Source organism: Mastomys coucha, unplaced genomic scaffold (genome assembly GCF_008632895.1).
Source record: "Mastomys coucha isolate ucsf_1 unplaced genomic scaffold, UCSF_Mcou_1 pScaffold13, whole genome shotgun sequence".
Lineage (NCBI taxonomy): Eukaryota > Metazoa > Chordata > Mammalia > Rodentia > Muridae > Mastomys > Mastomys coucha.
This window is the reverse complement of record NW_022196895.1, coordinates 2360193-2383512: the sequence shown is the minus strand read 5'-3', so window position 1 is coordinate 2383512 and position 23320 is coordinate 2360193. Positions and strand designations below refer to the sequence as shown.

Genomic DNA, 23320 nt, shown 5'->3' with positions numbered 1-23320 from the left:
GTGCTGACTGTCAGTGCGTGTGCACTGTGTGTGCTCTGCTTGTGCTGACTGTCAGTGCGTGTGCACTGCGTATGCTCTGCTTGTCCTGACTGTCAGCGCGTGTGCACTGTGTATGCTGTGCTTGTGCTGACTGTCAGTGCGTGTGCACTGTGTGTGCTCTGCTTGTCCTGACTGTCAGTGCGTGTGCACTGTGTGTGCTCTGCTTGTGCTGACTGTCAGTTCGTGTGCACTGCGTGTGCTCTGCTTGTGCTGACTGTCAGTGCGTGTGCACTGCGTGTGCTCTGCTTGTGCTGACTGTCAGTGCGTGTGCACTGTGTATGCTCTGCTTGTCCTGACTGTCAGTGCGTGTGCACTGTGTGTGCTCTGCTTGTGCTGACTGTCAGTGCGTGTGCACTGTGTGTGCTCTGCTTGTCCTGACTGTCAGTGCGTGTGCACTGTGTGTGCTCTGCTTGTCCTGACTGTCAGTGCATGTTCACTGTGTGCTCTGCCAGTAGACCTGCAGCTATCACTGCTAACCACATGCTGTTTATCATGCTTCCTTTCTTCCCCTGCTTACGTTTTTCATAATGAATGTTTATTCTCACCCCCATTTCCCTCCGTCTTAGGTTACACTATTTCTAGGTCTTCAGCTAATCAATAATCTTACCCTTATCCCAGGTTTTACTCAGCATATGTCTACACTCACCCACATTCACCATTCTGTGTCCTCTTGCCTCCCTACACCTCCCCTCCCTCTGTAGCTACTTTCCCTGTCCTGATCACCGTAGTGAAAGCACTGAGGACTTCACTGTAAACACATGCCATTTCCAGGCTCCACAGAGGTCAGGCAGAAAAGAACAAGATGAGGGCGAAGGTGGCGCTGCACCCTGGGAAGGCCAGCATCTTGTTGCTCTCCACCACGTGCTTGCTTACTGTAAAGAACCAGCAGCCTTTCTGCCCCATACTGCACTAAACCATGTTTGAAGTTGGCACTATAAAACTCCTCTGCATGCATTAAGACTGAAAGAGAGAGAAAGATGGTGCTTCCTACTAAAGAAACCAGCCAGCTTTAGGGAAGTTGGGGTCTCAGGCACTTCAGAAGCACTCAGTTTCGCTTTCACAGCTGCCACAGGACACACACGCCAAGTTAAACACAAGACAAAATGAAGTAGGAAGGAGCACTACAAATAGTGAGGCTGATCAATCTTTAAACTTAAAAAAGCCCACCATCCAGTAAATAGTAACATACAGAAGATAAGTGCCTTTTAACTGATATAAACTGGACTACACGGAATATTTAGAGAAATACATACTCATAAATAAGAAACTAATCTTTATGTACAAAGTCTTAAACTAGGAGATCAAGACAATGATAAACGTGTATTTCCCTAATACATGGTCCTTTAAAAGGCACTGGCTTTAATGTGTCTTGGAGCATACAGTGAGGACTTTGCTTTCTAACATCCTTCTTTCTCTTAGGCAAAGCCTTACTCCTCGCACAGCTGGCCTTAGATCCACGATCCTCCTGCCTTGTTTGAGAGTGCTGGGATTAAGGCTAGTGCCAGCACACTCAGCCTGAATTCTTTCTATTTAATAAAAGAGTAGCATACAAGTCTGAGTTGTAATATACTGAATATAAAGCATTAATGTAAATTTTTAAATTTTTTGGAACTGGAAGATTTTTTAAATACCTAGCTAATTTAATCCAAATAATAAAGCAGCTAGTTCACTTATTACTCTCATTGTCACAAGCAATCAGACACTGGACCGTGACAGTATAAAACAACAAGAATAGGGTAGACATCACAGTTCATGCCTATGTCCTAGTGCCTCTGAGGGTGAGGCAGGAAGATTACTAGCTTGACATCACGGTTCATGCCTATGTCCTAGCACCTCTGAGGGTGAGGCAGGAAGATTACTGGCTTGAACCAAGACTAGGCTAGATTATAGCAAAAGTCTGCCTTAAAATAGATAAAGAAACTAATCAATTAGAAAAAAGATGGGAAATGCCTAACTGTAGTTAAATACGTGAGGATCAATATCAAAGCACAATGATAGGTTCACAGGGATTTTATTCAGAGACATTACTAAATTGCAGAAATCATGTTTTTAGCTTGCTTTCAGTTGCTATGCTAAACTACTCTGAGTCAAGGAAATTTGAAGAGGAAGGGTTTATTATTTGGCTTGTAAGTTCATCATGGAGGAAAGCCAAGAAAGGAACCTGGAGGCAGAGGCTGAAGCAGAGGCCATGGAGGAGCACTGCTCACTGGCTTGGTCTCCATGGCTTTCTCAGCCTGGAGCGGCACTGCCTGAAACAGGCTGAGCCCTCCCACACCAATTATTAATTAAGAAAATTATACAGATATGCCCATAGGACAACAGGTCCTATTTTCCCAAATGACAAGTTTGTATCAAGTCAAAAAACAAACAAACAAAACAACCAACGCAAAAACACAGGAATGAGTTAGTAATTAAGAGTACAGAGTACTGTGTCTTTGGAAAAAACATCATTGATGGTGGAAGAAATATCTCATTCAAGAGGTTCATAAACAAATCACAACATTTGTTGGAATTGTGATTTGATTTGGAAAGGAAAAAACAAAAAGCAAAGCATACAATTCCCTATAGGAACAGAGTGCAATTTCACTACCAATTGGTGTGTAAGTTTGAGCTACCAACACTGACCTATATGAGCTCCTAGCAAGTCATAATCCTGTCAGTGGCACTGAGAGGGACAGGACGGTAGGGACAGGACGGCAGGGACAGGATTGAGACGTGGGCCTGTCAGCACGATCAGACTAGATTAGCAAGTTGGGAAAGGAGGGGTCGGCTTCTATTCCCACAGCGTTTCCTACTTCTAATGATGCAAACATGTTAGCATTTACTACATAAAGAAACCTTAAATGGTGACTGGCACAAACATCACAAGTCCTTGCTTCACAACCATCTGCAGTTCACATCACTCCCAAGGCAAAATTCAAAGTCGGTTGTCAGCAACAACTCCTTTCTTCATTTGCTTGCTAACGCTCCAGCTCCTCCCCCATCCTCTCATCCTACATGGCTCAAGTACGAATGTCTTCAAGCCCTGTATAGAGAAACACATGCCTCATGCAGCTAGCCACACAAGTCATCCCTCTGCACGGAATATCATTCCTTAAGTAGCTTCCCCAGGACAGCTATGCACACCCTTAAAGGCTCAGCTCTAAGCACTGTCCTCTCTGCACGTTGGTGGACTAGATTCCTGAGTTTAATTCCTATGCTGTTTTTCCTCACAATAAGTACCTTCGGTTTCTGTCTTCCTGCATGGTGCATATTAATCTACCATATTAAATCCACAGAAATCACATGTAGGCTTAAATGAATTACTGTTCAAATTCCATAGGCCAAATAACTTCAAGTTTACAATTATAACCTAAGACTTCTACCCCACACTTCATGCTTTCTTCCTATAATTGTACCCATGGATACCAAATCAAAAGATAGTATATATTTATGTTATGTACAATGTACAAGATAGTCATATTTCAAGGAAATATAAAAATATGAGACACTTCAAAACAAAACCAAGTCAGGTGGAATACACCTTTGATCCCAGTATTCAGAGGCAGAAACAGACACATCTCTCTGAGTTCAAGGCCAGCCTGTTCTACAGAGTAAATCCCAGGACAACCAAAGGGTACATAGAGAAACCCTGTCTCAAAGCAAAACAAAAACAAAAAAACAAAGCAAAACACTCCAAACCAATATACATAAGCACTAACAGACTTTTCAAAGAAAATCAGTAACAGAAAGGAATGGAAAGGTTAGAAGTAATGAGATATATGTCATTTAGTGACAGTGCATCCTTTAAACATGACATGTGTGTACACCTGTAAACAAATGCACTGGTCAGCTTGTCAAGAGGAAAGATTCATAACCAAGAATCAGCATGATCGTGATCACACACTCTTGGCAAAGAAAATATGTCCCTCGATGAACTCAAGATGAGTAGCGGGTTTAGGACCCTGTGTAACTAACGTTAACAGTGTGCAATGTGAATGGAGCAGTGCTGGGCTCTGCACAGCATGAAGGAAGAAGAGGCGGCAGGCAAGTAACAGTCACATGCTACCTACCCACTGGCTCCCCTTGGCAGCCTTGTCTGGGACTGAAGCTTTAGGAAGGCTTGAGGTCACAGTGGTGCACTCCTATAATCTGCGTTGGAGAGGCAAAGACAGAAGGAATTCTGGAGCCAGCCTCGCTAAATCAGAGAGCGTCATGTTCAGTGAGAGACCCTGCTTCAAAACCATAGTGACCATCAACTAATGCCAGTAGTGGCCACTTCACTCCATAGGCACACATGCAGACTCATGTGCCTACAGATATACTAGCCACAAGGAAAATAGAAAAGGAAACGGACTAGGTTTGATTTTTTAAATTTTACTTTGCCTCTTGAAAATTACTAAATACAGATTCAGGCACTTATAGGTCAAAATCAAAACAGAATATGAACAAAAATTACTATAAAATGATCATAGACCATGTTAATGCTTTAAACTTCAAAGATATTTAGGTAATTTTTCACTTTGACCAAGGAATAAGGCCTAAAAGAATAAAACCATAAACTGATAACAAGGCACAACAGTGACAAGCACTTTCTAGGTGGGCAGTTTCTTATCAAGTTAGCCATTTGCCTGGTGAATGACCCAGCAATTCTTTTAAGTGTACAGGAGCAATGTCAGTATATGGTCCCATAAAATCTGTGTGTGTGTGTGTGTGTGTGTGTGTGTGTGTGTGTGTGTGTGTAGGGTTAACTACAGCAAGCCCACAAATAATCAAAATTAATAGGTCAACTTTAGGTGAATAGCTATACAAATCATATTATATTCATATAATAGAATACTACTCAGCCATCCCAAAGGATGAGGTACGGGTGATACAAATTCCAAGAACACCATGCAAAACAAATTGAAGACTAAAGCAAGTAGTACACATTTCCTGGTTGAAATTCTAGCAACAAGAATTCTAACCTCCAGTGAGCAAAACCAGACAGACCATTGATTTCATGGGGGCCAAAAGTGGGAAGTACTGGCTGCCATTTGGCACCAGGGAACTTTTAGGGATGAGAGAGATACTTCCATATTCATGGCACTGGCAGTTATATAATAAGCATGCAAGAATACCAGATCTTGCCAAAATGTATAAGAATATACCTTACCCCATACAATAGTACCTCAGTACACTTATTAAAGCTTGCCTACATACTCACATATGGTTTTAACTTCTGTCTTGGTATTGTTTCTGGTCTAAGCCATAGGAACACAGTAAAATATCTGCATCTTCAAAATATGCAAAGCCAAATGAATGTATAAAAACCAGTGGGCTCCATGCATCTTAAACTTCTCAAACATGGATGTACAGTTTGGCTCCTTTGGGCTTTTTCTTTATTTATGCAACAGAGTAACAGTGACAGTAGTATGTTATTTCTGAATTCCATGTTAACAGTAACACAAAAGTATTTCAGTATCTCCCCATATAATTCACCTCCAGAACTGAGTCTAAAATGATCCTCCCTGAGCTAAAAGGCACACCTTAAGGGGCATAATCTAATGCTCCAGAGGACTGAGGAGATGTCTCCAGGATAAGCATGCTTGCTGAACGAGCCTGAGCTTCTGAGTTTGGATCTCAACATCCACACTTAAAGGAAAAGGCACGGCATGTGCCTGTGACCCAGTGCTGTGAGGGAGGCAAAGGGCAGATAACAGGATGATCCCAGGCTTGCTGGCTGTCAGGTCAGTGAGAGACCCTGCCTCTGATGAATAACACAGAGAGTGATAGAGAAAGACACCTAATCTACTCCTGACACTCATGTGTGCAGGCACATGTACACGCACACATGCACCCACATACTGATGCTCATGTAAAGTGCCCACATACGTGCATGCATACACATATGCACATGCTAGGGAGAAAGAGAAGGAGGGAGGGATGAAACATCCATGTAAATTTTCATACAGTAATTTCATATGGAAGCTTTAGACACATAATGTACTAGTCCATTACTCCTGCCAGAACTGGACAACACTCGAGGCCAAAGTTACAGTGAATGCATTTTCTAGTAATATCCTTTCAGGTAGTAGTTACATTAGTTAAAAATGGATAAGAAACAGATAACTGATACAAGATCTATTTAAAGCAAATGCATAAAATTTAAAGTAGCATTTAACAGACCCTTAAAACATAATAAATATACTGCTTCATAAACTACATTTACCCACTTCAATGCTGAGATTAGCAAAGGTAAGTCACTTGGCCAAGTTAAGACAACTAGTAAAATACAGGATCAGCCCCGGCCCTACCCACTGCTTATCCTTACAAAAGAAACACTCTATCCAGCCAAGTGTGGAAGATCATGCATGTAGTCTCAGCACTGGGAGGAGGATTAGCACACTGTCAGCATACTGTCTTGTGTTACTATATGAGACAACAAATCAACAACAAACAGACAAGTGAAACAAATAAAAGAGGCCCCATTGTGTTCAGGGCTGACCACCATACATATAAGAGGTCAAAGGATAAAAGAAAATAACTAGAAGGAAATTTTCTATGAACGTATTTTTATCTCTAAATTAGAAAAGATTCCCTACTACCCACAAAGTCAAAACTTTGATAGATTTAAGATTAAAGTTAAGGATTTTTGTACCATCATCAAAATCAATAGATTGAAATTATGATACTGAATATTAAAAAAAATTAGGCAATCAACAAGAAATATAAGACAGGCAAAAGTAAACCTAAATTGCTAGACAAAGATATGCAGAAATGACCACTCTCTTAGAAAAAAAAAAAAAAACTACCCTGACACCCTATTTAACAGCTGTCAAAATAGTAAAATGAGGACTGGAAAGACAGACCAGAGGTTAAGAGTCCTGCCTGCTTTTCAAGAGGACTTGGGTTCAGGTTCCAGCATCCACATGGCACTTGTAACTATGACTTCAGTCCTAGGGAATCTGATGCCCTCTTCTGGCCTCCGCAGGCATGAGACACACACATGGTGCCCAGATATACAGGTAGGTAGAACACTCGTACACATAAAATAAGGAAATTTTAATTTAAAAATGTAAAATGCAGAATATTATAAAATACCATACTTTGGAAAAATCTGAAATAAAAATTAGTTATACATTGTCAGTGAGGGTAAAGATTGGTTTTGTCATTTTCTGAACAATGTGGCAGGAGTTAGCCACTGTTCAGAGAAATTTTTCCTCGCTTTCCTGACACATAGGAAGACACATGACAGGATCACTGGGACCAGAGTGGCAGTCGGAATGGGGGCCAACACTGGAGGCATTCATAGCTAATTGGTGATTTATAAGGAAATTAAATGACTGCAGTTGGAAGCATCTGTCAGGCATGTAGGACTGGCACAGCGAAGGGCAGAAAGATAGCGGTGATTGGAGTAAAGAACACCACCACGAGAATGAGAGAATTCCTCTAAATAACTGTAAGCTGAAGAAACACCTAAATCAACAGCTAACTGTGCTAGGTGCATGTATATGCAGTAGAAATCCTTTCATGCCAAGATGACTGAGCATTCTATAAATACACGAGAAATATTGGCATCCACTTGCTTGTTACAAATTCACAGATGAATATACTTAATAGTCTAGTAAATGGAGCACAAACCAGGTCTCATTCTGAGCTAAGTTGAAATACAAACGTGGCAAAGTCAGTTTATGCTCCTTGTTCAGCTCTGAGCATGTGTATACTCCTGCTCCACCCGTCTTCCTCCCTCCCCCTTCCTAATCTCGCCTCCCACTTTCCTTCCTCTTTCTCGAGTTCTCACTCTGCATCCCAAACTGACAGTGTCAAATTCACCATCCTCCTGTCTCAGCCTCCCAAATGACAGGAATAAACCACCACACTTATTACCAATTTCTCTTTGAAAAATGCTTTTGATAGTCTCCCCAAATCCTTCCATCTCTAAGTATATATTACTACTTTAATTGTCTTAAATGTTACTAACATGGAATGATTTTCCTTTTTTCCACTTCCCTTGTTCATTCACATTAAAAAAAAAAAAACCCTCAATGGATATGGAGAGACTCAATTTAGAGAAGTGATCCAGCACCAGTGTTCAGTACTAGGCAAGTACTGGGCATTAGGGAACATCTTGAACATACACCACATACACCAATGGTTAGGAGGCAGAATAATAATATAGTTCTGTGCTACATAAAGATGTGTTCAACCACACAAGTTTCCCTCCAGTGATGGTGCCAGAAGACTACTTTCAGTGACACAACAGAGTATTGGCTGTGTGTGATGGTCCCACAGTAAAACCTCATAGGACACATTTCTAAGAGTGCACTTACTCAGGGTTAAGGAAGAAAGGAGAAAATACCAAAGATATGGTGATTTTCACAGTCCCATCTAGCATTCCCTAGAGAATAAGCTTAACTTAAGTCTGGGGTCCCACACTTACTCATGCTAGCCACACATTACTGACTCTGTCTGGTACTACACTTCAAATTACATGCTCAAGTCTCTCTGTAGTTGCCATCCAAGCATCTCAAATATCAGTTCATCTGCATCAGTTTTCTGAAAAACTAGGTACAAGAATCCTTCATATTAAAAATCAAAATTTTAGGATGGGGTGTAGCTCAGTAGTCAAGTGGCTGCTATTCAATATCCCATGTTCAATCCCAGACATTTTTTAAAAAGTGTAAAATTTAATTAGAGTGATTAATTTTTATATCAGCAGTCTGCTCTACTTATAACAATCCCCCCCATACTGCATTCAAATAATGTAAGGGTTGATAGAGAAATCAAATTTTTGTTAGTGACCATGAAGAGTACTGGAAGTATCTGAAAGGGGTGCCCATTTTATTAAAAGAAAGCTATAATTAGAGTATTGAAACTACCTTAAATTTGATCTAGAAAGATGGTTAATTCAGGAATGTGCTTGACTATGACAAGCTGAGTTTGGAACCCTAACAACCACATAAAAGTATGCCCATAATCACAACACTAGAGAACTGGAGACAGGAGGGTCCCTAAGGCTCCCAGGGCACCCAGACTAATTAACTGGTAAGCCCTAGATTCAGTAAGAGATTTCTCTCAAAAATAAGGTAGAGGGAACTAGAAAGATGGCTCAGAGGTTAAGAGCACTGACTGATCAGGTAGCTATAACCCTAGCTGCTTTGAAAGCCAAAACCAGATTACAAGTTCAAGGCCACCCAAGGCAACCTAATGACCCACTGTCTTTAATTTAAAAAGTTTTAAAAGGGTAGGAATGGAACTCAGAGGTAGAATACTTCCAGAATATTATGAGACCCAGGTTCAATCTCTAATACTACAGTAAATACATAAATAATAAAATAAATACATATATACATACATATTACATTATCAGTAACCCTCTTTCAGGTTAAGAACAGCATAATTCACTTCTAATTAAGTTTAATACTCAGCTAGACGTGCTGAGTCCACATGAGGAACTGTCATGTAGTAAAAGTGATGTCCTAATACTGCTGTCTGTTGGGGCCGTAGAGGTGGTTCAGAGGTTAAGAGTACTCGCTGCCCTTCCAGCACCCACAGCTCACAACTACAGGATAACTGCTGCCTGGAACTCCAGCTCCAGAAGATCTAATCACTCTGGTCTCCTCTGGCCTCACATGTACAAATCTATACATAGGCATACTTCCTTTAAAATGTAATACTCAAAACACTGTCCCATACAAAGTAAAAATTATCCCTCTGGCAGTGTCTACACAAAGATCAGATTTACACGTTATAAAGCTTCATAATTCTTCCTCAGAACTGCTATGGTAATAAATATATTTGCTATGTGTTAACTGGGCCACTCCTCAGTGGACAATAGTGCAGTTCAAATGCAATCAGAATATATAACACACATACTTTAGACTTATACCATGATTACCTAGCAGTATGTATAGTATCTAACTTTTCAAATGATAGTTTTGAAAGTAATTTTATCATGTACCCCAATGAGGGCACGTCTCCCATTTAAACTTTCAAACTTTTTTTCCACAAGGCACTTTCATCTTAGCTTGCATCTCTACAAGACGTGAATCCAGATTACCATCATGCTGCAGAGCCTACGAAACCTTTCTGTGTCCTACACCTGCTAGCCCCTCACTGTACTATTGCATGCCAATGCAGATCTTCCAGCATCTGCACTCGCTTTCTTCTCTCACTGCAATTCAACACAAGTACTTAAGAGCAGCTAGGAGTATAATCCCACATGATATTGCATCTGTGTTTACATCTGACTCTTACCACGTGCTTAGGCATGACTTATAAAGGAGAAAAAAAGGGGGAAAAAAGCCTCACTATGAAATATTCCCAGCATAGCTTTTTCATATTTCAAAGCCACTAAAATTATAAAACAGATATATAATACATAATTTTAAAAATATTGAAGGCTAGACAAAAAGCAAACAATAATTATTCCTCATACTTTTTTTTGCCAGAGTCATCTAACCAAGTGACTGATGTTTGTAATCTATAAGACTTCTGATGTTTGGCTTCATGCTAGAATTTCATACCTTGTGAACTCTGATTAAGTTCCTTAATTCATGAAAACAAGAAATGAATTATACTCATTCATGAAGATATCAGGAAGTAGGATAGCACCAAATTAAAGAGAAATGATATGAAAAATTGTATTTACAGACAATCCTGGGAAATTCACACAGGCTTATATGACAAGTCAGCTTAGTCCGATTTAGTCAAGACAGACAGTGTGACTACTGCACTATGGAAGTCATCAATGAATTTCTACAGCTACATTACAATAAACAGGGAAAGAAATGCTTCTAACTTCTGACTGAATGCAAGGCTTAAGGTTTATAGTTATCTTAACATAACTCTATGAACACAAACAAGAGCATAACTAAATACTTAAAGTTTCATGTAATTATTCATACGCCAAAGTTATCGTCTCAGTGCACACAGTTTACTTAAGGTAGTACTTAATAACTTAAAAATCAGTAAAGCCTTAAAAACTTGCATTTCTTATTTTATAACTGAGAGACTTAAAAAGTCAATGTGCTGCGGGATTATTCTCTAGATATGTGTATGGGATGAAAAAGGGCCATCACTCATAAGAGGCTCACAGGGCCAAAGATACAACCAAAGGCTACAAGCACACAACAGGAGCCTAGCATCTACTTCAGTTTCCCAGCCCATCTCTAGTCGTAAGGTTATGTAAGCTATGAGAAAATCACTACCCAGTATGATCTAGCAACCACTTCACTGAAACCTCTTTTTATCATACCTAATCATGCACATCTTTAACATTTGAAAATGTGTTTTTTCAAAATCCCTACTATTAACATCAACAACAGGTTAAGTAGTACAGTGGTGAATATGCAAAATAAATACACATAGTTATTGCATTTTCTTGCTCAAGTCTAAAACCAAACTTTTAATAATATAACTGCTTTAATGTGATACCAAAGAGTACCAGTCTCAAGACTTTAAAGCTTAAATGTGTAAGTATATTCATATGAACACATGCCTACCTTTCTGGTATCAGTAAACTAAAAAGCACTCCGGCTTGTTTTAAAGACCCAGGACACGGAAGGCTTCCCATCAGCACAGAAGACCCACAAGCTTCTGATGCTGTACCAATAGTTGTTTTTGTTAGCATCCTCTACTGGTGGTTTCCAAAGACAGCAAGAAAAAAAATGATGCTAATGATAGAAAGGTATGTGTCTGCTATTGCATCTAAGGTGAATTAGTCAGCACGCAGTCATCAGGACTAGAACTCATTTGTCACGAATAAAAACGGGAAAGGAAAAGAATGGAACTTTGGGAAAGAGAAAATATTTTAAAATACATTAAAGCATCACATTCTAAACAATAAACATCAACTTTATCAATTCCACTGCCATTCCTTTAGACAACGAGCTTTCCCACAGCATCCCCACACAAGGCTCCATGATGTGGGCAGTCCTGTTCAAAGGCTTCACACTTGCTAAGTCATAGTTTTAATGCTGTCACCAGCGTCCTAGCTATACACATATTCTAGAAGGAAAGGAAAAATGTTTTGCTGCTGGCTTAACCATAAAATACATATTTCAAAATGAATACAAATATTATTTATAGATAAGTAATATAAAATATCTCTGTTACTATCTCCCATTGTATATACCACTACGTAATCATTTAAATGGATTTTAAGAGTTAATATTTTTCCAGACAATCCTCTGCTGAAGCATCTGCAACTTAAATACGACTGCGTTGCTAAGAAATATCGACCAGCACCTATCTCCAGGTTTCACAACACAATGCACATAACTTCGTTCTTAATTTGCAAAAAATAGCAGGCGAAATCAAACAGCATGGCTGCAATGGTGAGCGATGGATGAAAGCACCTGAGAACAAAAAGAAACAGAGAGAGGGAGCCGAAAGTGATGGGAGCGGGTACCTGTGCTAGCACCGTGCTCTCTCACACCTTTTGTTTCTCCCAGAAATGCATACTGCAGTCAAGACATTTTAAGCACAAGAGCCCCAAATATGTGTTTCTAATATTAAACACAAAGGGAAGACACTGACAGCAAGCCTGGTAAATAAATCCCTCCCCTGCAAAGGAAGGCAGCAAAAACGAGGCTGACATGCATGCAGGAAAAAACTAAACACCATCTTATGTCTACCTGCACAAGTTGCCATTTGCTGCAGCGATCGAGAATCTCCTTTTCCTGTTGATTTCAAGCACCTTTCACAGAAGAGCCTTCCCCCTTTAAGTCATCTGTTGATATGCCTTATGTGTGTGATATTTTAATATCACAGGATCACTAGGAGAAAAATCCATTCTTTCCTGTTCAGGTAAACATGTTTACAGCAGCTGCACAGACGCTGGGTGGTTCAGACTCACATGTCACACACATGTCGTCAGCAACAAGAAAAGCCCCTTTCTCTGGCGATTAACATTTTAAATAATGTAAGGGCAGTGAACAGCCCTTTCCTAACCAACTTACCTTTCATAAAGCCACATCGGCAATAGCAGCAACAGTTCAATGTAGAACAGACACTATCTGACGCTAGAAGCAGGAAATTACAATTGCGGTAGCCTGTGCTCAGGTCCTTGCCACAACCTCTCCACAATGACGCTACCAACACACCTTTCCCTTCGAACGAACGAGCAGGCTTCTCCGAAAAGCAACGTTTATCTGAACAACTGAAAATCATTCATGGCACCAGGGATGTTAATGTGGGCTCAGATACATTCAAAATGTGTTTACAACCGAGACGAAACCTCTCTGGAACAGCCTAAAATCGTTGTATCTGCTTCTAGACAGGAAATCCCACACAAAATCTAAAATTGCCAGGAAAGGTTACAAAACCTGGCGTTTGGCATCCCGGAGGGGAGGGAGCAATGCAGGCTGGGCGGGGGTGGGGCGTGGGGGGCGCGCCAGGGTTGCCACTTAAACAGGATTTCCTAGTTCTCTGGACGACACATCGATGCCCTCAGGGGCGCATTTATTCCCCCAATTTTAAAAACTCGTGTTTCAACACCCCGCAGGAGCCCCCACGGAGCCACTGGGTGCGAAAGGCACGAGGAATTCCTTATATAGCCGCGGCCGCAGCAGTGCAGGGCTGTGGCCGCCCATCACCACACACAGGTACCCGGGCGGGGGCATCCCCCGGCCGCCGCCGCAGGGACTGTCCAGACAATGACCAGGAGCAGAGGCTGTCCGCGCTGCGAGCAGCGAGCACACTCGCCTAAAGAGAGGTACCATCTAACAACTCCTGCTTCTCCCTACGTTGGGAGAGCCCACGGGGCACCCACCGACACAAGTCGGGGTGTCGCTTTCTCTCCTAGTGCCTGTGGCTTTTCCCCTTAAACAAACAAAACAAAACAAAACAAAACAAAAACCACCACCACCAACAACAACAACAAAAAAACTCTGTAGCCGAGGAGGAATGTGTTTCCCTGGCACATCCGCGGAAATCAATACCCCGCGCAGCTGCACCGCGAGCCGCAGCCCCGTGCGCCCGTCGGGCCGCCCGCCCCCTCCCCCACCCGCCCCACTCGCGACCCCGAGCGCCAGCCCAGCTCCATTATCTGTCCTCTGCTGGCGCGTCGGGCCCAGGTAACAACTTCCCCAAACCGAAAGAGCCAAAGCGAGGCGCATGCACACAGCCCCGTGCCCGCCGGGACTCGGGCTGCCCGGGCGTCCCGACCTGTCTGTGCCGTTTCCCGGCCCGCAGGCGGCGAGTCCACGCACACGCACGCCCCGCGGCAGCAGCCAGGAGCCACCAGAGCGTGCCCGGCCCGCGACGGGCACCGCAGGCGCTGGGTTCCAGCCCCTCGAGCGCCCGGCTCACGGCGGCCCCGCGCGTCCCCATCCCCGCCCGCCCGCCCGGCCGCCCGCGAGCGCGCGGGGCGCAACTTTCCCGCGGGCGCCCGACCCGGCGCGCTGCCCGCTCCCGCGCACACGCGCGCACGGCCGACACGCAGCCGACACGCAACCAGCCCGCGGCCGCCCGTCCTCTCCCTCCCGCGCCCGCGCCCGCCCGCGCCTGCCCGCCGCAAGTTTGTTCCCCGCCGCCGCGGCCTGCGCGGAGGGAGGAATCGCGCGCGGGGAGGCGCCGAGGGGCAGCAAGAGTGGAGAAAGTGCGGAAAGAAGCAACAGCCGCTCCACCCGCGGGCGGAAAGTGGCCGGGCGCGGCGGCGGGATGCGGCGCAGATAACGGTCCCCGGGGCCGCCCGAGCCGCTAGGCGCAGAGGCAGGTAAGACATAACGGTCCAGGACAGCGGCCGCGGCGGCGGCGGCGGCGGCGGGACGCACTACTTTACTTTCCCACTCTACTCGGCCGGCCCCGCCGCCGCCCCCGGCCCGCTTGGCTCTGCGCCCCTCGCCCGGCCGCCCGCTGCCCGCCGCCGCGCCGGGCCCCTCCGCCACTCACCGTTATTGCGCCGCGGGTTCGCCTGCTTTCTGCGCTTACACCTGGGGCCATCCGCCATGATCCTCTCGCTTGTGTCTAAATGCTCGAGTCACCTCCTCCCTCCCTCCCTCCCTCCCTCCCCTTTCCCCCCCCCACCCGCCGCCTCCACCCCTCCCCCTCCCCACCGCACCTGGTTTACGACACTCGAGGCTTTACGACATCACCTTCCTAACACCTAGCGGCGCTCGCTCTACGGCCGGAACCTTGTTGCTAGGGCCGGGGTGGTTTGCGGCAGCCGTGGGACGCTGCCGAGTTTGAATCGTGGAGGCGAGGGAAAAGTTTTTGCTCAGGTGTGGTGGGGTGGCGTGGCGGGGGGGATGGGTGGCTGGGACGACGGGGACGGGGACGGGAGGGCGACAGCGTGGCTCCCTGGGCCAGGTGGAGCTGGCCGCACGGGCCACACCCGCTCCACCCGGACGCGGGCGGACGAGTTGCGCACTGCGCGTAGATCGGCGCGCTCCAGCTGTTGGTGCGGCGACCCGCACGTGCCTGCCGGGGACGTGGACAGCCGGGACCGCGGCGCGCGAGCTACCTGACTCGCTCGGCCTCCTTCCTCCCCTCCCACGGACGGCCGCGCGGGTTTCCCCAGCCCGTCCGGACGGGAAGTGACTGCAGTTAGGTTGAACTTCAGCTGGACGGAGAGGGAGGCGAGAAATTCCGCTAGCAGGAAAGCAGCATGAGTAATCCCCCCCGCACTGTGCCAGGCTCACTTCCTCATCTGCGCCTGGCTCACCTGCCGTCACCTTGCCTGCCCTACCCTGCAGGATCCCAGGGTGGGTGCTCAGGGTTGTGGTGATTTGCCATTGAGCATGCTTGGAAACCTGTAATCCAAAAAGTCAGAAGCCTGAGGCAGGAGGATGGCTGAGAGTTTGGGCTAAAGAGTGGAACCCTGTCTCAAAATAACCAAGTTTTACACTTATCTGAGCTGTTGTCGAAGTGGGAGGGCCTCAGGCTAAAAGCAAGGGTGACTAATGTGGGCTGATGCTGCCTATTATCTTTAGTCCTTCGACTTTGTACAAGAACCAAAATACCTTGACACCCGTTTTCAGAAATTGGGATTTAAGTTGACCTTTCTCCTCCTTCCCACCCCTTTTCAAAGGAGGAATTATGTGGGACCATTCTATGAAATAAATGAGCTAAGCCATTATTTCAGATATGTAGATATTGTATTAAGGGTATTTATGGATAGAGATAACAACCTGTAAACATGCCTTAGAATGTAAGGAATACGACATTAAATCAGCACAGTTCGGAGAAATGACACCTGCTGGTAGGTTTCTGCCTACCCAAGGAAGGGGTTTTTTAATGGTGACACACAGCAGCACTCTTTAAATGTGGGAGATGGAGGCAGGAAGGTCACAAGTATCAAGCCAACGTTGGTTTGCATAGTGAGACCCTGTCCATAATAACAACTCCAACCCCGAGGTGTTAAAAGATTCATTAAATTGAAATATGTGTACAACCAGGGTCCAGTAATTAAAAAGCACTGGCTATAGATGAAACCCTCCCACATTTGCTGGGTCTGAATAATAGGACTGACGCACATCAGATCTGTACTCATTGCAAAACCTGACTTTTTCTTTGTCCCTGTTCGTACTTCTTCAGTACTGTGTTAACTGAAACATACATGTCAGAATGGTATCCTTGGATTAATGGCCTTGAGTCACTGTGTGTGGTTTAGCCCTTGAGCTTGGGACCCTGTGCCATGGCATCCTGAGTAGCTGGCATTACGTGAATGAGCCATGGCCAGGCCTCCATGGATTTCTGAATCACATCATAAACTTCTGTCTTTTACTGGAAATTGTCTAGTTTCCAGCCAAAAGGAAAAGAAAATGTTCTCTCTACCACAATTTTACCTTCCCTTAAACTTGGAGGTGTCAAACTTGCAGTTCTTTTCCTGGCTTGTGAATGCATCTTTGTTCTTCCTCGGCCTACCAGTCATAGAGACACAAGCAGCTCAGACAGCACTTGGTTCCTTAGTGCTTACAGAGTGACTTAGTGCTTACAGAGTGACTTAGTGCTTACAGAGTTCCTTAGTGCTTACAGAGTGACTTAGTGCTTACAGAGTGACTTAGTGCTTACAGAGTGACTTAGTGCTTACAGAGTGACTTAGTGCTTACAGAGTGAGTTGGGCTGGGTTGCATTATTAGCTATGGGGACAATAAACATTTCCTTGGGCTTGTCTGTGTCCTCAGTACCTACCAGAGTGCCTACCTTGTAGATTGTTTAATAAATATTTCTGAGATAGGTTTTGTCTAAGTTTTCTGAGCTGTTCTTATCAATAAAGTGAAGGTTGTGTGCCTTACTTTATCATCGTTTCAGGGACTGTTAAGGTGAAACCCAGGAACTACCAGTCATGTCCTTTCTAGATCTTAAGCTCCTTTATCATTTTCCTTTTCCCTAAAGGATTACTTCTGCCCAGTTTGATTTTTAAAATACATCCCGGAAATATTGGTGAGCCAAATTTACACAAAGTTTCACTTTCACAAGAACCTCTGATAACATACAAATTAAATATTTGGCTTCTGTTTATATTTCTATAATGTTATTCAAGATGTTTGAAATCTTTTCTAGAGAGAGCAGGCAGAAGTAAGTCTCAGAATGTAGAACACTACTTTAAACTTGATTCTGTGTGACAGCTTTATCTTAACCAAAGAATGGAAAAAAGTCTTTGGAACCAACTTATAAAGGGAATGCATATTAAAATTTAGATTAAATCCGGCCCTTGGGAGGTAGAGAAAGGAGGGTCAGAAGGTCAAGATCATCCTTGGCTACATACTGAGTTTCATGACAGCCCGGGCTACAGGATACCCTGTTTCAAAATAAAAAGAGTGTAGACTGAGGGGCTAAGGAGACCAGTGACTTTAACTTGCATCATGTCTTGTTTGCAGGGACTGGTGCATCACAGAAAGAACATGCCTGCAGTATGTGCCTTTGTTAGTGGAGTGCTAACACTGCTTTGAGCACTAGGGTTGTATATGTTGAGGAAGATATATTGTAAAATGTGGATTGCTGTATTTTCAAAATGTAGTGGGAAAATGTAAATGTATCCATCCAATTCTGAATTTCCTATAAATTTTTCATACCCTTTGCATATAACTTGCTTTTCGTGTAAGATTGGCTTACACATTAGGATCAACTCTGATAGATGACTATTTTGAAGTTATCTGGTGTTTATAAAACAAGGCCACCTCACTGTCCAAGTACATTCGAGATGTGTGACTATGATTCTCTAGGTAATGTCACGGAAGATTCCTGTGCCAGTGCTACCTCTTCATCCAGTGCCTGTCCAGTGTGAATTGGACCTTTGAAGGAGGTACACTGATTATATGTTCCTTCGGGTTTCTATTGCTGATAAAACACCATGACGAAAGGCAGCTTGGAGGATATTCTAGTCATGGTTCTGTTGCTGTGAAGAGACATCATGACCAAGGTAGCTTTTATAAAAGAAAGCATTTAACTGAGGGCTTGCTTACAGTTTCAGAGGGTTAGTACATGGTCATCATTGGAGAAAGCAGGCAACCATGGTGCTTAGAGCAGTAGCTGAGAGTTTTATATGCTGATTCGCAGGCAGAGAGAGACTCTGTGGACATGGGCTTTTTAAACCTGAAAGCGCCCTCTCAGTGACACACGTCCTACCACAGGCCACACCTCCTAGTCCTTCCCAAATATTTCCATTCAAAGGTGACTGGGCATTCAAATGTATGAACCTGTGGGAAACATTCTTCTTCCAACCCCACCAGGAAGGAAAGGATTTATTCAAGTTTATAAGTCTCAGATCAGACTTTATTACTGAAGGAAGCTAGGGCAGGAACCTGCAGATAGGAACTGTTGCAGAGGCCATGGCAGAGTGATGCACACTGGCTTGCTCCCCGTGGCTTGCTTAGCCTGCTTTCTTATAGCATTTAGGACCAGCATTCTAAGGATGACACTGCCCACAGTGGGCTCACACGTCGGGTGGTCATCAGTCAAGAAAATGCACTATAAGTCACTCTGGCAGAGAACATTTTCTCAGTTGAGGTTCCCTCCTCTCAAATGGCTCTAGCTTGTGTCTGGTTGACAAAAAAAACTGACCAGGACACATTTAAAGAATGCAGGGTCCCTTCTGAGTTTAAGGCCAGACTGGTCTATAGAGTGAGTTCTAGGACAGCCAGGGTTATAGAGAAACCCTGTCTCGAAAACCCCCCCACCAAAAAAAAAAAAAAATAAGAAAGAAAGAATGCAGGGGCCCTTCAAGCTGCTTCCATGTAATGTCTCAGATGAGACTGGATCTGTTCATAGTGGATAAAGGAAGCTGGTGGTCATCTCACAGCTGCTGTTCAGCCAGTCTGCAGCAGACCTCCGGAAGGTGCTTAACCAGCAGTCCTCCTCAGGACCTGTGTGCCAACTTCACTATTAAAAGATGACAAAGGAACATGTTTTCCTCATACCTCCAGGTAATTTTTATTATACTGCATCACAAAATTTCTCCTTAAGGAAAAGGCTCCCACTCTTAATAGAGGTCAACAAGCTGCTAACGGTCGGGCTGTTAACACAGGTGGCCTTTTCAAAACACATGGTATAGAAGCATAAACTTATTTAGGGATAGAGTTGCAGAATGTCATTGGTCATCTCCAAAAACTAATACAATAATTAATGTGGATTAATTTCAGCAACTTCTCTTATAGAAGATATCTTTTATTGATACTGGGTGTGAACATGCGTGATGTGCTCAGGGGTCGACACCAGAGAGCCCAGCATGAACAAATGGTTTTGAGTAGACTATACTTACCACAGTATCAGGGGTCTGGCATTTGGTTTGCGATGCTGTCTTTGCCCCTTTGTTTCTGAATTTGTCTTTGTTTGGCATCTTGACTTCTCTTAGCAGCTGGCTGATTTTGTTACAGAGTACATCTGTTCTTTGGCTTATACCCCTGGCTTTCTGTAACTCATGGTCTCAGCCACAGGCATTGCTAGCAGTTATCCCTTGGACCATATCTAGTTCACAGTTAAAATTTAAAAAAAAAAAAAAGTGAGTAGCCTGTTTTAAATCTTTGACCATTGTGTTAAGGTCACATGAAAAGGTTAGCAGTAGAAACCCATGTTGAGTTACACCCACAGCTCTAAGTGCCTGGGCCGACCTCGCTCATCCCTACACCTCTTGCTTCTGATCCTTTGCTGCTTTTCTTTATGTTACATAACTAGGTCACACACTGGGCCACACCCCACTATTTTACTTTTTAATCATCCTCTTTCTCTTTCTTCTAGGTCTGACATAGTTCTGTCTGGATCCTTTTCCTTTATCTTTTAGGTCAAGGTTTTAAAAAGTTGTTCCAACTCTAGAGTCCTGCTTGCTTGTGTCATGATTCCTAATCTATCTGGTGAAGCCCAGTCTCTGCCTGACAATCCCTGAGGGGCTGCCTTCCAGGGCCCATATTATCAGGCTCCTTTACTCCCGCCCCCCAGTTCTGTTTGCTTTTGGACAGTTAGGGAAGCCTTGGCAAAAGATCAAAGGAAGGAGCAAGTCCAGAATGTTCACTCCCTGTGGCTACAGCTCCATCTTCCACTAGGGCCATGGCTCCTGCCAGGTCCCTGTGTCTTGTAGCCAAGTTCTAGAAACTGTTTCTCTCCCTGAGCCTTTCAGGCCTAGAGACATAATTGTTAGATTCTCTATCATTCCTTCCCTTAACAGCTGTGTTCCTCTTTGTAAGAACTCTCCCCATTAAACTCCAGTCAGTTACCCTGTAACGGTACCACATGCCAGAACCCTGAGGAATACATAGTTCAATAAGAAATGTTGTCCAGCCTTGTCAACCAGGAACACCAGTTCCATTGCTTCTAAATTGAAATTTGATGGGAGATAAATATCCTAGTGAATGTTCATGCAAAATGGCAGACACTAATTATTCAATAAGTATAGAATGAAAGCTCTGTCCTTATCTAAAATCTAGATGAGATAGCTTCAAAATAGTATTTTAAATCAGAGTTTCTATGCACCTAAAACACTGTTCGCAGGGTGCTTCATAGTCTTTGTAAGACAGAACTGTCTGTTCTTACCACAAAGCTATTCATAGTAATGGCTCTGCTTCTTCCCTGCCTGCATGTGCCCAGGTGCCACCACCATACCACTAGTTCTGCCACTGTGCTCAGCTCTGAGGCAGCCTTCACAAGCTATGACTAGCCATTCCCGGGCTTCTCCCTGTTGGTTGAAATCAAGCCTACTGTGCCAGACTCGAAAGGGAGGGTAGAACAATCCTGAAGGGGCAGAGTTCCTGGCAATGAAATACTGTAACCAGCCTGTCTTTCCCTTATAAAGAGAGAGTCACCATGGATGAGTCGCCATTCTCTTAAGGTGTGTTGGTATTCAGCCTGCAGTACTTCTGTCTATTGTGGGTGTATGTATTAGTGTTCTCTTGACACTGTGAAAACATGGCCCACCAGTGTATGAAAACCACATTTAATAGCTTATCATCCTAGAAGTCTGAAATGAGTATCACCAGGCTAAAAGATTCTCTCTTGAGGCTTTTGCAGGAATGGGAACCATCAGAAAACTTTAGAGGGGAACATCTCTCTGCCTTTCCCAGTTTGATGGCCACTCCTACTCCTTCAGTTCTTGGGCCTCTTTCTCCATCTCCAGACTCACCAACATTGCAGAGCCTTTCTCCAGTCACCTGCCCTCTGGTCCGTATGCTACCCCATGTGGCAGATGCCTTAGTGATGAGCGTAGCCTGCCTAGGTGCTTTAGACTGTCTTTCTGCTTTAAGATCAGCTGCTGAGAAGTTCAGTTCTGCCTGTAGCCCTATGTCCCCCTGGGACATGACTAACAGAGTCCCAGGCTAACTTTGGTAGGGATTGTAATATACATTTAAAGTTTTGTGATTGAGAAATTTTTATTAATTGTTTAACTTTAATTTTAGTCTTTATCTTTTATTTCTATGCAGCTTTCCAGTATTATGTTAAGTCATTACTCTTTATGGAACATTTAGCAGTTTTGCCACATAGAAATATTTAATTATTAAGTATTAATTACTTTTCTTTAACTTATGTTCCTGAGAGCATTTTATGTGATAGACACAGCATGGGTCTATAAATATCTAGCACAGCCCCTGACTTCAAGAAACTTACAGATTGTAGGGGAAGCAGATTTGTCAAAAGCTATGATGCAAATGGCAGGGGGGTGGGGTGGTTATATGTAGGAGACACTGACTAAGGTAGAAAATGTCTGTATTGGAAAGGATGGAGCTTGTCGGAATTCAGGTGGAGCAGAAACAAATCCCTGGATGAGCTCACTGCCTTCCAGACTTAATGCTGCAGGCAGGAGGCTTGGCTATAAGGAGCGCTTGGCTCTAGGTGAGATTGCCTTGGTGGACAAGTCTGAGACAGACTGTGTGAATGATGCTACGAGAATTTGGGGCATTGCCTTGGATCTTAAGAGGACTGCATCATACAAGATGTGAATTAATATTCTGAGAGGGGAAAATAAAATGAGCAGGATGAACAAACAATAAGAGGACGTTAGCTTTTTTCTTTAGAATTTAAGAAGGAGTTCAAATAGGAGTAGCCACAAGCATGCACATATACCATGAGGATCCCAATGAATCATGGGTGAGGTCTGCAGTCCAGATGGCATGAACAAGTGTGTAGCTGCTGGTAAAAGTTAAGCATTATTAATATTTCTTCTGTTGTCAGTGTTACTAAAACTCCACCAGGCTGCATAATGTTGTGGTGTTGCCAGGTCTTTACCAGTGCCTCTCAAACATGACAGACCCTACAAGTATATATGGAACATGAGCAAGTGTTACAGAGGAGCCCCAAAGGTGCCCGCCCATTCGTGCTGTTTTTCCCCCTGTGATTTTTGGTCTAATACAGAAACCACTGGTACCTCCTTTGAGATCTGCTGCCTTCCGGGTTCCCTTTCTGTTCCAAGAAAGCAGCTTTCCTTGCTCTGCCTGGACTGCAAGTACCTGTGCCCATCAAGTGTGTGAGAATTCCTGTGCCCAGCAAGCAGTCTCCCTCACAGAGTCATCCACATGCCCATAAATGCCTCATTTCACTACAGGTGTTTTAAAAAAAATATTTCAAATTATGTGGATGCAGGGCACATGTGTTTACAGGATTGCAGGTGCTTGTGGAGAGCAGAAGGTTATCAGAACCCCTGGAACCCCAGTTATAGGTGCTAGTAAGCTGCACAAAGTGGGTGCTGGGCACAAAACTAGGGCTCTCCGCAGGGTAGTGCATAGTCCTAACCACTAAGGAATTTCTCCAGCCACAATTGCTGACTTTTTCTCCGAGTGGTATTGGGGATTGAAGCTGGAGAGACATGTCAGGCAAGCAGTCGATCAACAGCACTGTTAGGACACGTTCTGCTGTTCTTGCTGCTGTTTTGTTTTGCTTCTGGTTTTTTTTT

The 23320-nt window shown here is 43.9% G+C and overlaps 1 protein-coding gene and 1 long non-coding RNA gene across 13 annotated transcripts in view; one reads left to right on the top strand and one right to left on the bottom strand.

The window, feature by feature from the left end:
- The window catches only part of Zeb1 (zinc finger E-box binding homeobox 1), a 164540-nt gene extending 149025 nt beyond the window's left edge, over positions 1 to 15515 (bottom strand). Inside the window, exon 1 of one of the 6 annotated variants that reach the window (XM_031364913.1) lies at positions 15065 to 15515. Coding sequence is in view for 3 of the 6 variants with exons in the window: in XM_031364908.1 (XP_031220768.1) it covers positions 12963 to 13173 (211 nt within the window). In the remaining 3 variants the exon portion in view is untranslated. The other 5 variants (XM_031364910.1, XM_031364912.1, XM_031364914.1 and 2 more) reach the window with 5 other exon arrangements.
- LOC116086808 overlaps positions 14592 to 23320 on the top strand; it is a 17584-nt gene continuing 8855 nt past the window's right edge. For 6 of the 7 annotated variants that reach the window (XR_004117138.1, XR_004117140.1, XR_004117141.1 and 3 more), the window contains exon 1: positions 14592 to 14719. This is a non-coding gene — a long non-coding RNA (uncharacterized LOC116086808). Of the gene's footprint in view, positions 14720 to 15084; positions 15225 to 23320 lie in introns of those variants that run through there. The other variant, XR_004117139.1, reaches the window with a different exon arrangement.